Source organism: Pogona vitticeps, chromosome 1 (genome assembly GCF_051106095.1).
Source record: "Pogona vitticeps strain Pit_001003342236 chromosome 1, PviZW2.1, whole genome shotgun sequence".
Lineage (NCBI taxonomy): Eukaryota > Metazoa > Chordata > Lepidosauria > Squamata > Agamidae > Pogona > Pogona vitticeps.
In genome coordinates, this window is record NC_135783.1 from 11,854,306 (window position 1) to 11,871,195 (window position 16,890).

Sequence of the window (16,890 nt, forward strand, 5' to 3'; positions counted from 1 at the left end):
TTGCATAGATGGTTGTTATGAAATAAATGAAAATAACCCATCTAGTGGTTTAGCTTGGTTTATTGTCCTGCTTCTGAATTCTAGGTTTTGTACTAATGATTTTGTTCATTTTAGACAAACATTGCATCACTTCAGAGTAGGACATTCAGGAGCCTCTATTCTTCATAAATTGTTAAACTCAGATGCATTTGGCAAACTCAGCCCGTTGATTCTTTAATTAGGCCATAGTGTTCCGAGATAGTCATACATAAGCAGCTTCTACCAGGAGTAGCAGTCATTTTTGTACATGGAGACTTGCATTGCTTGTTTCCTCTAAAGAAAGTCATGGATGGGAACCTGATCACCCAAGCAAACATGATGCATGCAGGCAGGAGGCTCTACGCTCTTATAACATCCCCCTCTCTGATAACTATGGCCTCTGAAAATGGGTCTGTGTAGCAATCATTGAATGGCAAGCAATGGGGCAAGAAAGAGAAATAATTCTTACGCATCAGAGTTTGGTGTCTTCATGCGGTAGACTTTTTGCAGCTGGTCTATATCTCAAGTAAGAAATAATATTTTTAGTTTTGGGAGATGAAAGGAAATGGAATAATTGTAATATCTTAGAACAGTGGTCCCCAACCTTGTGCCTCCAGATGTTCTTGGACTTCAACTCCCAGAAATTCTGGCTAGCAGAGGTGGTGGTAAAGGTTTCTGGGAGTTGTAGTCCAAGAACATCTGGAGGCCCAAGGTTTGGGATCACTGCCTTAGAAAGCATTTCAAGGAGATCTTGACAGGGTAGAACACTGGGCCAATATTAATGCAATGAATTTAAGTAGTGGTAAAAGTTACATTTTGCATTGGATAGAAAAAATTAGATGCACAAATATAGAATGGGTGACATCTAGCTTGACAGTAGCACACGTGAAACATTTCTGAGGAACATGAAGTACCAATATAGTGTGGTAGCTAGAAAGGCCACTGCAATTCTGGGCAGCATCAATGGAAGCATTATGTCAAGATCTCAAGAAATAATGGTATCACTCCATTCTTCTTTGGTCAGACCTCGTTTTGGATATCATACTGTAAAGTTTTGCCTTGTCCAGAGGTATGTAGCAGAGATCATGAGGGATCTGTAGGCAAAGTCTAAATAGGAAAAGGTTGAAGGAGATAGAAACCATTCTCAGCCTGTTTTTTTGGCCATGGGCATAAGCACAATGTGAAAGAAATATAGGCCAAATCAGGATTGTATACATTGCGTAAGGAACCTTATAAACTGGTGTGTGAAGAACTGTTTCCAGTCTGTAGGTCCCTTCAAATGTGCCAGGGCCATATGGCCCTCTTTGAGAATGGCTGGTATAAGCTGAAGAATAGGCAATCAAGAGATAAAATGACATAGTCTTCTTGATCAGGGGTCCCCTTCTAGATCAGGGCCCAGTGCTGGTCCATGGCCATAGAACCTCCTGCCCCTTCGTGCATGCGGGAGAATGTGTGCGTACACCCCTTCCCCTTTGCGCATGTGCAAAGGGGTTGTATGGGTGGGTGTGCAGGGGGGGAGTGCGTGGGGAGGCGGAAGATCTGTGTTTGCGGCCCAGTCCAGCCAAGGCCATGGACTGGTGCCAGGCCACGGACTGGGGGTTGGGGATCCCTGCTCTAAAATACAGTGTATATGACATAAAGTTAGTGCTTTTGGTGGCTGTTGAACAAAATTTTAGCTCCAATCCCAGAAATAGTTACTGTGCATACGTTGTAGAATAACATGAACATTGAACCCCTCTTTGAATGGCTAGATAATTCCCTGTACCGTACTTTTTTGAGTCTTAGATATGGTGGTTATTTGCTGTCAAATTACTTCCAACCCTGTGAATTAAGGTTGGAAAGGGTCATGTTAATAGCCCTGTTCAACTGTTGCAAACTAGATACTGTACTGTGACTCTTGAGTCAGTCCATCTCATATTCGAACTTCTTCTTCCCCTACTTTTTTTTTTTAACTTTTCTTAGCTTTATTGTCATTTCCCGCGAGGCTTGTCTTTTCCTGGTTTGTTCAAAGCATGATAGGCTCAGTTACATACTTCCATTTCTTGGGAGAATTCAGGCTTTATTTGATCTAGAATCAGTTTATTTGTCTTTTTTGGGAGTTAGTGGTATCTGTAAAGTTTTTCTTCATATACACCATATTTCAAATGAAGCAATTACTCTCCTGTCAGTTTTCTTCACTATCCAGTTTTCTCATTTACATGTAGTACAGTGGTGCCTCGCTTAACAATGATAATTGGTTCCCAAAAAATCGCTGTGAAGCGTTTTTATTGCTAAGCGAAACACGGTTTCCCATAGAAATGCATTAAAAACCGGATAATCCATTCCAATGGGAACAGATTGCCGTCCTTAAGCGAAAATCACCATAGGAAACATCGATAAGCGAAACACGGTTCCCCAATTGAAATGCATTGAAATCTATTCAATGCATCTCAATAGGGGAAAAAAATTACAATAAATTTAAAAAGAGTTGGAACAAAGTCAGATTAGTTTAACAAAGGGTTTATTAAGTGCACTTATGATTTCAAGCATTCTAAACATTTTCAAACATTTTTAAACATTTAAGAAACAGCCAAAGTGAGGCTGTCAAAACCATCGTTAAGCGAAACAGGGGGACCCAAACTGTCATCGCTATGTGAAGCATGGTCCCAAACATCGCTATGCGAAAATCGCCCATAGGAACCATCGTTAAACGGAGTGCAAGATTGCTCCGAAAAAGTCATCGCTAAGCGATTTCATCGTTAAACAAAGCAATTGCTAAGCAAGGCACCACTGTAATTGGAAATAACATAATTTAGGTTATCTTGACTTTTGTATCCAGCAACCATTATGCTTGAGAATCTTTTCTGCCTCCTTCATAGCTTCAGTCATTTTCTGATTTCTTAGGTGCAATCTCCGTGTGGATTGATGAATGAATTTAGGTATAGAAAATCAAACAATTTCAATTACTTCATTGTCAACGTTAAACTAATGTAATTCTCCTAGTCTTGATTTTTCTCTTTTTAATGTTCAGTTACCTGTGCTTTCTTCTTTTACCTTCCCCAGTACTTTTTTCTAGTCATTGCTGCTTTCTGCCAGTAAGATGGCATCATCTGTATATTTTAAACTATTCATCTGTTTTCACCAGTTTTCAGTCCTCCTACATCTGAATTTAATTCAGCTTTCTGTATGATATCATCTGTGTACATATTGAATAGACATGGAGATAAAATACACCCTTGTGTGATGCCTTTGTCTTTGGGAAATCATTCTGTTTCTCCATATTCTGTCCTAACAGTAGCTTTTTGTCCACAATTCAGGTTATGCATCAGGACAAACAAGTGCTGAGGCACACCCATTTCTTTCAAAATAATCCATCTTTTTCATGAGTTTTACCATCAGTGGCTTTGCTATTGTCTATAAAATGCAAACTGATACTGTATTCTGTTTTGTTTTTGCTATTTTCTAATATATTTGGAACATGATCTCTAGTGCCTCTTTTCCAAATCGAGCATGAGCCTATGCTCTTTCTCAGTGTTTCAGATTCAGTAATAAGTTGCAACTAGTGTAGGCCCATTGCATGAATGAGGATCTGGTGAGTCAACACCTATGTAAGTTCCATTGATTTGCTGGGCCTACTCTAGTTGTGACTTAGTGCTGGACTTCATGTTATATATGGTAAACCCCTTTGTTGTGAAATCATGAGCATCTCTTTGCTTGCAAACAAAATTAAGGCAGTGATCGTATAGTTACTTCATTCTTTGGGGTGGTATTTGTTTTCTTTTTGAGAGATTGGGATGTACAGTGGTGCCATGCACAACGATGTTAATTGGTTCCAAAAAATTCATTGCTGTGTGAAACCATCGTTCTGCGAAACACCATTTCCCATAGGAATGCATTGAAAACCGGTTAATCCGTTCCAATCCGTTCCTATGGCGATTTTCGCTTAAGAACGGTAATCCGTTCCAATTGGAATGGATTGCCGTTCTTAAGCGAAAATCGCCATAGGAAACATCGTTGAGTGAAACCCAGTTCCCCAATCGAAATGCATTGTAACGGAAGAGCTTCAAAAGCACTGAAGCTGGTCCGTTCAAAGGCTTTCAATGGAGAATAAAAAAATTCACCAAAAATTAACGACGACTCAGAACAACACCAAATTAAGTTTGCATAGGGTTCAGGAGGTGGGCTAATGATTGCAAGCATTTAAAACAGGTTTCAAACAGTTTAAGACACTTTTACAGGAGCGAAAAAGGGACATTGTTAAGTGAAATTCCCCCATAGAGAACATTGTTAAACGATGGGGGAAATTCCTCAAAGAAACCCATCGCTGTGTGAATTCGTCATTGTATGAAGCAATCGTTGTGCGAGGCACCACTGTATATTGAATGTTTCTAGTTTATGGATCATAGTTTTGTTTTCCATATTTTTGGCATATTCCCAATAGGATTTTGATAGCTTCAGTCTCTATAGCTTGGAATTGCTTTATTGGTATCTTATCTGGTTCTGAGGATTTGTTCCTGTGTTTTTGAGAGCAGTTTTCCTTTCAATTTCTAATATTGTAGGTTTTTCATCAAAAGATTCTTTGAATTACTGTACTCTCATTCGTGCGTCTCTTTTATGTAGCTCCTTGGTATATAACTTCCCATCAGCTTTCTTCACTGTCCAGCTTTCGTATTGGTACATGTATCCTTAAAGAGAGATTAAGGTTTCTAAAATAAGGGCTTTTTGAAGATCACGTTCCTCTACAACTGAGTGAATAATTCTGTTTTGTCATCTTTGTGTCTTTAAAGTTCCTGTCTTTAAAAGGCATTTGCTGTTCTCAAAAACATTAACACTTAATAATAATTGCATACCATCAAGTCAATTCCTGTCTTCTGTAGTGTGCTGCTGAAGAGGTGTCCTTAGCTGCCACATAAGCATTCATTCAGTTACACAAACTTAGTTCATCTTTCCCAAGTGCCAAGAAGTTTCCTACAGTGGCCCCAAGAGCTGGTACAATAAGATCAAATTCAGACCATGTATTTGGAGTTGCAGACACTTGTCTAATGATGGAGAAACCTATGACAGTGTACAAATGATTAAAAAATTGAGTTACAGTGGGGTCTAGACTTACGAACGACCCTGCTTGCGAACAATTCAACTTACGAACCCGCCCTATAGGGGAAATAAGGACTCGACATACGAACTTCCCTCAAGTTACGTACAGGAAAAAAGTCCCCCCTCCCCTTAGAGGCTTCTGGAGGGGAAAAAAACTTCTGGAGGGGTCAGAAACTTAAAAATAAATAAAAGAAAGTCACTTATCAGGCCTTGGTAGCCCCCAAACTGCAGGAAAAAGAGCAGGAAACGGCTAAAAGCCAACACCCAGAAGGGAGCCTGGCAGTCATTTTGTGATCCCCCCCTGCACCCTCCTCTCCCTGCCAATCAGCTGATGGGCTGGCTCTGAAGAGGCTTGGGGAGGCTTGCTTAGCACCTAAAAAGCCTGCCTGTGTGTCTTTGTGCTGAAAAAATCAGCACAACATGCAGTAAAACATGATTTAAAATTGGCTTCGTTGAAAAAAAAGATTTCTAAAGTGCTTTGCAAACTGTTCCCTGCCTTCCTCCTCATTTCCTGAACCTAAGGGAAAAAAGAAAAAATATCCCCCTCTAGTGGCAGAAGGCGGAATAGCAGCTTCCCGTTAGTTTCTATGGACAGAAAAGAGCAGATACAGATTAAATGGTTTTCAATGCATTCCTATGGGAAATGCAGATTCGACCTAAGAGCTTTTCGACCTAAGAACCACCTTCCAATACGGATTAAGTTCGTAAATCGAGACCCCACTGTATCCATTTTACCTGTAATGCCAATAGCTTTCCTAGCAATGTCTGTACCAGTGTTTGCTCGAGTGCAGTGATCCCTAATCTAGGATCCCCCAGTGTTCTTAGACTAAAATTCTCAGAAACCTTCACCACTAGCCAGGGATGTTGGCAAGTCATTTGGTCCAAGTCTGAGTCTTGGGCCCAAGACCAAGTGATGGAGTCCTTGCCTCATCCTCCCCCCCCCCCGAGCCTGGAACTCAGGACTCAGTCTCAAATGCTCAGAGGCTCAAGGAAGTGGAGTAGGAGGGAGGTGAGGGCCCTTCACCCTTGTGAGAGGAAACTATCTTGAAAGAGAGCACACTTTCAAAGGTAATAGGATAGTAATGCCTTCAGAACATAATACGTTAAAGTGTTTTTGACCTGGCCTTGTCTTCAGCAGCATTTCCTTCTGCTTCTTGTGCAAATGTACCATGACCTCTCAGTTTCTCAATGCACATCTCTGTTTTCCCTGCACCAGATCTTTGCTTCGTTGAGTAAGCATACAGAGGAAAGCTAGCATTCCTTTCTTCTCAGATGCTTAACTTGGCAGCATGAGCAACATTGCAATTTGACCCTTTTATGTAGGTTAATACTTTCAGAAATCAAAGGCCAAGGCCATTTTGCATTAAATGCTTGTGAAATTGAATGAAGATCCCTGCATAAAATAGCTGAGTGCTGGTAAAGGAGATACTACAAAACATTCCTGTTGAGAATTCAAGGTCAGAATCTATTGTGAGGTGATAGCGATATAACTTCGCACATTCTTAAAAATATCCGAAGTGGCTTGCAAGGATGAAACAATAACACATGATGAAGTGCACAAGTAGCAGGAGAGCGGTCAATCCAGCATAAGCAGCAATAAAAATAGCAGCTTAAATCCTTGGAGAATAAAGTGGTAAAATTGTCATTGGACTGTGGAACTGTTGGTACATTCCTCTGCACTTCAAAGGGTGTCTATGAATGTATCACTAATAAAAAAAGCTATCTTTCTTACTTGTTATAATTGTCAAGGCTTAGAGAACCAGTTTTCCAGAACTGGGGACTGCATGAACTCTGAAAATGACCCCCACAAAAATCAAAATTGTAAGTAAATCAATAACAATTAAAAAAATAAAAGCCAAATGTTTCTGGAAGTGCCTGACTGGTTTAATTTTTTGTGAGTTGTAGACTTGTTTATAGGGCTAGATGGGCTGCATTGTGTTTTATTTTAAAATCACTGCTTCTGGAAATGCAAAATGGCTTTTTTTTTAGATTGGCGGGCATGTGGCCATTGGTGGTCTGCAGAATTAGTGTTGGGAAGGGTTTCCTGCTGCCTCTGGACCATACTTTGCTTGTCTCTTACCTACCACTAAGTGTAAGATATCAGATTGTGTTCTTCAGAGACTGTGTAACATTGATATTAAATTAATTGCACCAGCTTCTAGTTTGCTTCTGAGTTTAATTTAAGGTGCTGCTTTTGAGGCACTCCTGTATGTAGCAGCCTGGATGCTCAATGCTTAGCAGTGGCTCCCTTCCTGAAGAAGCTTGGTTTGTGGGTACATGAGACAGAGCTTTAATTGTAGCAGCACCTTGATTATGAAACTTCCCCCCAAGGGAAGTTAGCCTGGATTGACTTTGGGCAAGTATACACAGGTGCTGTACCACTGTAACATGGCACTTAAGAGCATAATGGTGGAAAGAGGCTCTTGGATTTTTAGCAGGAGGGGGAAAACACCTAGACTTAAAAGTGTAGGCTTTTGTGTATTTTTGCTTTGTTGCCACTACTGAACTTCATAGTCCAGTTCTGGAGTCATGTTTAACATGGTTTGACTTGTTCGAACTTCTGTGTCAAGATCAAGTCTTATAAGAAAGCTGTTATCTCTCTCCTGCAGGTGTCTTTTCCATCATACTTTCTCTTTGATCAGGTGGGAAGGCTATGTTGATTATTCAACTGACATTGTGCTCTTGAAACAGTTGCTTGGTATGAAGTAGATGGTGAATAAAATATGATTGCAGGTTAATGGCTAAATTGAAACTTTTCTGTTTTCAAATATTTAGCCCTGTTACTGCATTATTAACCAGCACAGAGGTAAAAGGAATTATTTATATTAGATTAATTACAGTGGTGTTAGTGAGTTGGTTTGTTATGGAGAAAGACTCATCTGTGAGCTAGAGATTTCAGATCAGCAGTATTGATTTCTATCCACCTTGATGTATTAAGCTTTCTTATGTAGCACTTAGAACAATACAGTTTTGAATGCTTAGTAAGATCTTTTACTATTGCAGCATTTAGCTTAGCACTTCATGTCTTCTTCCAGAGAGATGAAGTTCTTTAACATTTATATTTATAAATTCAAGGGATGAAGGGGGACAAGAGCAGTTAAAAGTTGGGGTTGTTAAAGTTTTCCCCTGGGGCAAGGGCCAGGTAGCATCTTTGGAGGCTCAGAATAAATGTGTATCATGTCCCTTCTCTCCATATACCATAGTCTCATAATGCAATCTTATGAATGAAAAGGGAAATTGTTTTCTTTTTCTGAAACCACATTTTCTGCGTTTCTGAAATTATAGCATGGGCCGTGTGTGTGTGTGTGTGTGTGTGTGTGTGTGTGTGTGTGTGTGTGTGTGTGTGTGTGTGTGTGTGTGTGTGTGTGTGTGTGTGTGTGTTTTCTTTTTTGCTAAGCTCAAAAGGAGGCGTACAAAGCTTACTGATGGTTTTTAACTTTTTCATTGGCTCACAATATATGTAGCTCAATATCTCTATTTATTATGGTGATCTGCCCCTTCCTACTATCTGCCCCTTCCTTTGTACAAGGAAGAACTGCTGGATAGCTTATTGGTTTGGGCACCTGGCTGTAAATCCAAAGGTTGGAAGTTTGATTCCCCCCCCCCGCCTCCTTGACAGGTTCTGAAGATCTATAGGGTCCCTTCCAACTCTACAGTTCTAAAATGATGATGATGATGATGATTACTCTTGGACTGGGGGTTTCTGAGAGAGCATTCCACATAGAGAAGTACCAAATTCTTGGTTGCTCGAAACACAACAGAATACATTCTTTTTGTCCTAGAGAAGGGTCAAGATCAGCAACTCGCTGCTGCAACGGTTGACACTACTTCTGATTATATAATCAGTAGGTTTCAGATAATTAAGTACATGGATACAAGCAAAGAACGCCGTGAAGCATGACAGGACAACTTTGTTTTGTTTTCCCCCTCACAAAAATGAGAGTACAGTCTGGCCTGGCTGACCTTGGGTTTCTGGGACTGAGTAAAATATATACAGTACATGTACTTGACCATGTAACTCATAGCTGCTTAGCTGGAATGCAGGGTGGAGTGTTTTAGTGAACCCTGAATGACCTAGAAAAGATTGTAAATAAGGATGTGGTGACTGAAACACCTTGGGATGTTTTAAATTTGACTGATAAATTGTGTCAACATGCCTCTGTGTCCCTCTGGTATAAACAGCACAATTTAGAGTAGTATCTGAGATAATGGGAAACTTTTTTTTAAGCAGAAACCTCACAACAAAGTAAAATCCTCTTGCATGCAAAGCCACTTGTTTCCTCTGCTTTAAAACTCCTTGTTAAGACTGTTAAGAAGACTGTCTACTGAATTTTTTAAAATAATTTTCCTTTCCTCCCCTTTTTAAAAACTTCCTTTTCTACATTTATTTCTGCTGAGGTCAATACTGTATTTGTTTTTCAGATGAGACCCTTTTTGCTCTTCCTGTTGCATCTGAACCTCTGATGCACTCTTCTGCAGGCAAGTTACTTCAGCTAGCCTTTCGCATTAGAGTATGCCTCATGTTATATGCGTGTTTCCCCTCCTGCTAATAGTTTCTAGAGATATTTACTAAAATACGGCATGGATCCAAGAATGCAGAGTCTTCTATATTTAGAGAATATAAGCATTAATAAAATGTTTCAAAATTCAGACTCGGGCAGTATCTGTTCTATAATTAAAGCGCAGCTGCCTGTAAATTCTTGGACCCTTCTCTCTCAGAAATCTTATAGTTAGTATTAACAGATTAACTGTTTTCAGCATAGTTGCTTTTGTTGATAGTAGAGCTGGCTTTACTCCTCCACAATTAATGAACTACGTATTAAAGTTGATATATTTTACTGTAATGTCAGGTATTTTATGATGGTTCAATACCGATGTAGCATTGTCAGTCTTTTTAACAATCAGTTAATAGACTAGCTGCAGGCTTCTTCCTTCTCTACTCAGTATGAATTTCCATTAATTGGAGCATATTTTTATATGTGCACTGGAACTATCCAACTACAATTAATGCTAAACAAGATATTCATTATAACCAGAAATTGTTCCTGATTTGCAAATGGTGGTTAGGAGAGAACCAACTTACTATTAAACATAGCTAGTGTTGGTGCACACATAATAGCAGTGTTTAGAGAGGGAAAGAGAGTGCTCCCATACAGACCCTTCTTCAGACTTAACCACGAAGAAGAAATCAATATTGTGTCTTCACTGGGCCATTGTAATTTTTTTTAATGGAAGTGGCAATAGGACGAAGAGAACCATCCTTTAGGTTTCATTTATAAACCTTCTGCTCTTTCATTGTTCTGGGATCTTAATTTTTCTTACTGGATTGCATGTTTTGCTGCTTTATTAACATTTGGGCTCTTCTGCTTATTTAATAGAGCATGCTTTTCCAACTGATCTTTCTAGCAGTAAGAATTGATTATGAAGCTACAGTTTTGAAACTTGTCATTAAAACATGCCTTAACTTTCAGACCACTTGTACTCTCGCTAACTGTCCTTTCTGTCCACGGCCACAGACAAAGGTATGGACTTGCGAGAACCACTGGGTCGTCCGTGCTCAGCTGGCCAAGAAGATTTCAGTGCTGTCCTGCTTGATGCTACTGCTTCTCTTCCTTCCCTCTCTCCTCTCTCAGCCAACCCCTTTAAAGCCTATACAGGCCTTGATGCTGTATCAGATGGACTTCCTGCAAAAGGCAGTTATGATCAGATTGGAAGTGAGGCGTTTAAACCAACCACCAAAAATGCACAAAACCCATTCCTTGTAGGGGATGATGGTGGAGAAGTTCCAGAACAAAAGCGTTCAGGAGTGTTGCCACCTGGGGCAGAACCATTCTTTTTATCTGAAATCAAGGAGCCAGTGGACACTACAGAAAAGACTGACACACAGAAATTCTCTCCCTACCAGCTAGACTCTTCCCCAGACTCTCCGGTAGAATTATTTGTGAAACGTGATAATGATGCATCTCTTGAAGAGAAGCTTGATTTTGAAGACCTTGACCCCAAAGTGTCTCTCGTAGACCATGCTGTGAAGGATGATTATGTGGATTTCAAACCCTTTGACTCCTCATGGGCCAGTAATGAGATGAGCATATTGAAGGATATTTCTAGCAATAAGGTAGATGAAAAATCAGGAAGTGAAATTAGTAAGGATGATGCTGAAAAGATGAAGACTCTGCCTGCACAGAAATATTTTGAAAAGGAGAATGAAAGCAGCAATGAAGAAATTTCTTCCCCTAGCACTCCAGATGCCTCAAAAGAGGCTTATATTGCTTGCGCCAAGTTTGAATCGGATGTGACAAGTGAGAGCATCACAGCCAAGTCTCCCCCTCTGATACAAGAACAGGCTTCTGAAAATAAAACGGACGAGAAAAAGATAGCAGAAATGAAGGCTCATTTTGGCACAGAACCGAGCAGTGCCCAGATTGAGTTGGCAAGCAGTCAGGGCCGGAAAGCTGAGTCTGATAAAGTAGAGAATCTGCTGAAGGAGACTGCTGATGCAATGGCGAATATATCTGAAGGTCTGACTCCAGATATTGTGCAAGAAGCATATGAGAGTGAGCTTCATGATGTGGTTAGCCCCAAACTTGCTTATGAAAGCAAGATTGATTTGGTTCAAACATCTGAGTCGTCCCAGGAGCCTTTGAATGTTACTGGACAGCTCTGTCCTCCCTTTGAAGGAGGACCTGAAACAGCCCCATCCCCAGTCTTGCCAGATATTGTTATGGAAGCACCACTGAACGCTAGCCCTGCTGGAGTGGGTGGTCCAGCTGAGCAAATTGAAACCTCCCCGTTGGAAACTCTGACAACTACCGGTGACTATGAGAATGACTATGACAGTGTACTGCAGAAGTCTGAAAAGCCACCAACCTACCAGGAGGCCATGAATGTATCAGGAAACCAGGCACCAGAAATGAAGGTTGAAGCTGTTAGCAAGAAACCTGACTCTAAGAATGATGCACCTTTAGAAAACTCGGAGACATCTTATATATCCATTGCATGTGACTTAGTTAAAGAAACGAAGGGCTCTGATGAATGTGCTTCACCAGCTTTTACAGATTACTCCAAGATGGTGATTCCAGAATTTGTTCCACATCCTGTGCCTGAGTATACCGAACGTGCTGAGAAGGCATCACTGCCCTCTGGAATTAGTGACACAGTGAGCAGCCAGCCAGGATTTGGTTTTGGTGAGAAGGAAGAAGAAGCTGTGCAAGAGAAACCACTTGAAGCTACTGCCAAGACTGCACCAAAAGGAGTTCAGGAGGAGGTACCTCCTTCCCTTAGCAAGCCCTACTTGGAATCCTTCCAGCCTCCATTGGAACCATCCAAAAATGAACCCACTTCTTGGTTTCTGGAAGCAGAGGCTGCAGAGCTGCCTAAGAAAGAGAAGATTCCTCAGCTACAAATGGAAGAAGTAGATACTTATGCAGATGATTTCTCTGTTTCTAAGGAGCTCAAAGAGGTGGATAAAATGGTGGTGTCCATAGAATCCTCTCCAGAGACTGAAGACCTCCCCACGGTCCCTTATCAAGCTGCTAAGGTGGTGGCAGGAGCTACAGAAAAAGTCACATTAGAGAACAGTAAAATCAGAGAGCCTGGTGATAGTGTTGTGAAAGCTGAAGAGAGACAGTCTCCTTACCAAGAGGTTGCCCAGGATCTGTCTTTAAAGAATGTACATGTCAAAACTGAAGAGCAAGATCTTGCTTCTGGGGCTGTCTCTGAAAAGCCAGATAAAGAAATGCCTGAAGCAAGGAAGGAGCCTTTGCCCTCAGCTGATGTTTCTCCTTTGCCCATGGAGCAAAAGTTAGTCAGTGTAGGAAAGGAAGCTGAGAGAGGATTTGCTTCTGTTAAAGAAAAGGAGGAACCCCCTCCTTTGTTTCCATCAAAGCTGAGTAAACCTTCAGGTAACCTGCTTTCACTTCCTTTGCATTTCACTAATCAATGTATTTCTTCTGCATGCCATGGCTTGTGTGTTTCTCTGAAAATGTGTGTGTCAGTATTTCAGTGTACATGTCTGGTGGCGTCTGGTGGGAAAGTGCCCACTGCAGTTCCTTTTGGCTGCCACCTAAATCATCTTCTCACATTCAGCCGTGAGCACAGAAGGTTGGCATATTGCTTGGTTTTAAGACTATCTGTAAGGCTTTGTGTAGAAGTTGTGGAGATGAGCTGGCCCTGCTTGTGGAGGCCTGTGTAATGCTTAGCAAGGCCCTTCCTTATGCTTTCCAATGGAACTGCATACAGTATCTAGTTATAATAATCTACAGTACAATGTAGAGATAATTGTGCCGTTGATTTCTTGTCTTAATGGCTAATATTTCACTAGAAGCACCCTAGTTTGCTGTGACTGGAATTATTAGGAGAATTATTAGGAAAACGTGGAGGTGAGGGAGTAACCTTGATAGCCTGCTCTAGAAAAAACCAACAAAGACTCTTTGAACATGATAATAAGGCATTTATGTGAATTCATCATGAAGTTTTACTTGGTATGCTTTGTATAGATTGGGTTGCTATGTTTCAAAATGTGGGTATCTCAGAGGTATGAAAGCAGAAGAAAAGGGCAGCAGATTTTAGGAAAAAGGGTGACCAGAAGTGTGCTAGATAATGTAGTGAGAATGAACAGATACTCTCCCTCCCTGTTAGAAGTTAGTATCATGACGTTTAAATGTCAAATTCAACAGAATGCCTAGTTAAACATCAATATGTGGTGGTTGAGGATTTTAAAAATGGAGGTTGTGACTGATTATTGAAAGAGAAATCTTTTTCACTGGCTGTTCAAATGAATGATGGGTTAATTGAATGTTCTCATTTTGGTGGTAGTATATCTTCAATGCAAGTTGTGGAGAAACAGCTAGTAGTGAAGGAATGCTGCCTTTTGTACGGCTTGTGCTCTTCCCAGAAGCTTCCATCTGCCTTGGCTACAAAGGCAATGCTGTGCTGGATGGGCAATGTGACCTTCTCCAGGGAGGCCATTCTTAGTTAAGCCTTTTGCTGTTTTGGATTGTGATGTGGTGCCAAACAGATTTCCTAATGTAGAATTGGATGACAATATGTAAACATGTTCATGACGGTAGTTCTTTCCTGTCTCTAGAAGTACAGCTTGTACTAAAATGAGCTTTCTGACAGGCCTGGGTGTTTCTGACACTGCTTCCCTTTTTCTTGAGAAGAAAAACGGAATATTGGCTGTAGATGAGTACTCTGAAATTTAAACAAATATTTCTAATAAGTACCGGTAGCTTCTCCTTGTAACTAAATAGGCCTACCACCTCTAGTGGACACCGTCCAGAAGCTGGAGCGTTGCCTGATTGCAATACTGGAATATAGGGCTAACAGGCTCAAACTGAACCCAGACAAAACAGAGATTTTGCTCCCGGGGGGGGGGCTCTGATCGGTTAGGGGGGGATAGTCCCTAGGCTGGATGGTACTCCCCTCCATTTTAGGGACAAAGTGTGTAATTTGGGCGTTCTTCTGGGCCCGGCTCTCTCTTGGGAGTCCCAGATTGCAGCTGTGTCCAGATCAGCCTTCAACCAGCTTAGGCTAATTGCCCAACTTCGTCCCTACCTAGACGAGGACTCCCTCAGAACTTTGGTGCAGGCCCTGGTAATCTCCCAGATCAACTACTGCAGTGCCCTCTAAGTGGGCCTCCTCTTGAACCTGATCCGGAGACTTCAGTGGGTCCAGAATGGGGGAGCCAGACTGGTGGTTGGTGCAAGTAAATTTGACCACATCAGTTCTGGCTCACCTCCACTGGTTGCCTGTAGTATCTTGGATCAGGTTCAAGGTTTTGACATTCAGATACAAAACCCTCCACCGTTTGGGCCCATGTTACTTGTCAGAGCGTCTGTTCTTAGTGTCTGCCCGACCCACAAGGTCATCCTGGTCGAGGCTCCCCTGGGTGGCCACCCCGAGGGAAGCCCATAAATCCTCTACATGAGGTAGGACCTTCTTCGTAGTGGCTCCAACTTTATGGAACCAGCTTCCGGAGGAGCTCTGCCTAGCCCCTTCCCTGTGGACATTTAGAAAGCAATTAAGACATTGCTTTCCAGGGAGGCTTTCCACACCGATTTCAGCTGACCACTTCCTCCTCTTTTTTTCTTTCCCTTCCTCTTCTTCCCTCCCATCTTTTCCTTCATCTGAGATTAGTTGGTGCCATCTAGTTTTTTTAGGGTTTTTGTTAATGTTTTAATATTTCTATTTTCATTTTTGTTTTCTATTTTACGAGTTGTAACCCACCCAGAGTAGTGCTGTGACACTAATGGGAGTGGGATACAAATTGAAAGAAAGAAAGAAAGAAAGAAAGAATCAATCAATCAATCAATCAATCAATCAATCAGGTTTATTGGCTTAATTTATTTTGCATTTTCCAATTGCCTTGCACTCCTGTATTCTGAGCTTTGTCACAGAAATCTTTTTTTTTCTCTGACACTTCTCATGTGCACACACACATATGTGCAAAATCATGGAGGGAAGGTAGTAACCTGTTTTGCAACAATAAAAGAAGCAGCTTCTGCATCAGAGAGCTAGTAGTTCTTATAAGATAGGGGCTGGCCAATACAACCTAAATGTACTAAATAAGAATAAAATTTCTTCTGTGTAGATTCAAAGTAGCCTTGCTGTAGGCTAAGAAAACCTCGCTGTCTTCCATGTTTTTACAAAAGTGTATAGTATTGTTGACTTCTGTGTTGCATTCTTTCTAGAATTCTGCTGTTAAAATCATTCACTTAAATTGGTTGCTCAAATTTTGTAATGCTTAATGTCCATATTTAGATTCCTCTTCTGTTTTACTAATACTGTTTTTCACACAACTGTTCCTCACACAACATGAGCTAAATTGAATGCTCTCCCTTATCTTTGCTTCAACACTTTGAGCTCAGATGTTCTGCTCCTTAGAAAGAACTCTGCCCATTGCTATTGCTGGCCTTTGTGTCTTGGCCTTTCACTGGAATTCCTGCATGGAGCTCTCTTTCGACGTAAACTCTACTTCAGTCACTTCTTGCATGAAGTAACACCAAAATACATTCCAACCCCCCCCCCCCCAACATATAACAAGCTTTCAGATCATTTCCTACAGGGCAGATGACAATATGTGACCCTGGGAACACTGATGTGCAGGAGGTCCAGCTATATAGCAGGGTCTATAGCTTTTCATACATTGTGTTCTTGTTCCCTCGCTTGGTGCCACCATGATTTTGGAGTTTTCCATTCCTGCATTGCACAAATGTTTAATTTCAAGGGGGTTCTTTTGTGATTTTTCTCCTTAATAGATAAATGAAATGACTATGGTCACATTTCTCACAGAAGTACTGTAGAACTTTAAACGAGGGGGAAGGGGAAGCATGACAAATGAATTTTATGTTATTTTGCTGCACCCTCATGTGACTGTGAGAGAAAATGCTGTTTTTAAAGAAGTAGGATGAATCAGGAGTTGATGCTATGGAGGTTTGCAAAAGTATCATCAAACAAAGTTTCCAGAAACTGTGCTAAACTAACACTTGGGTAGTTTTGAGGCATGGCTTTCTGCAGGCCAGACTCCTGGGAGAATCTGGTTTGAGCAGGATTTCCTCCCCAATTGCTAGTCCTGTTAAACAAGGTCTTCCACCTCTAATTCTGATCTCATTGAATTGTTTGCCACATTCCAGTTGTGTGTGACTTTCCACTGCAAAACACTGTGGCTCTTGTTGTAAGATCCCAGTGAATTATGTGTAAAACCTCTGACTCAGTGGAAAAGTACTTCTGTCACAGAAGAGAGTCATTCTGTAGCCTTGGATATGGGATGTGCCCACCATGATTATCCTTTCAGCATCT

The 16,890-nt window shown here is 41.1% G+C and overlaps 1 protein-coding gene across 6 annotated transcripts in view; it reads left to right on the plus strand.

The window, feature by feature from the left end:
- The window catches only part of RTN4 (reticulon 4), a 69,082-nt gene that overhangs the window by 10,444 nt on the left and 41,748 nt on the right, over positions 1-16,890 (plus strand). For 3 of the 6 annotated variants that reach the window (XM_078382349.1, XM_072987381.2, XM_078382341.1), the window contains exons 2-3: positions 9,514-9,570; positions 10,608-12,992. The exons of 1 other annotated variant lie outside the window; for it this stretch is intronic. In XM_078382349.1, coding sequence (XP_078238475.1) covers positions 9,555-9,570; positions 10,608-12,992 — 2,401 coding nt within the window. In that variant the 5' untranslated portion in view covers positions 9,514-9,554. The remainder of the gene's footprint in view (positions 1-9,513; positions 9,571-10,607; positions 12,993-16,890) is intronic. 2 more of the 6 variants (XM_072987389.2, XM_078382382.1) reach the window with 1 other exon arrangement.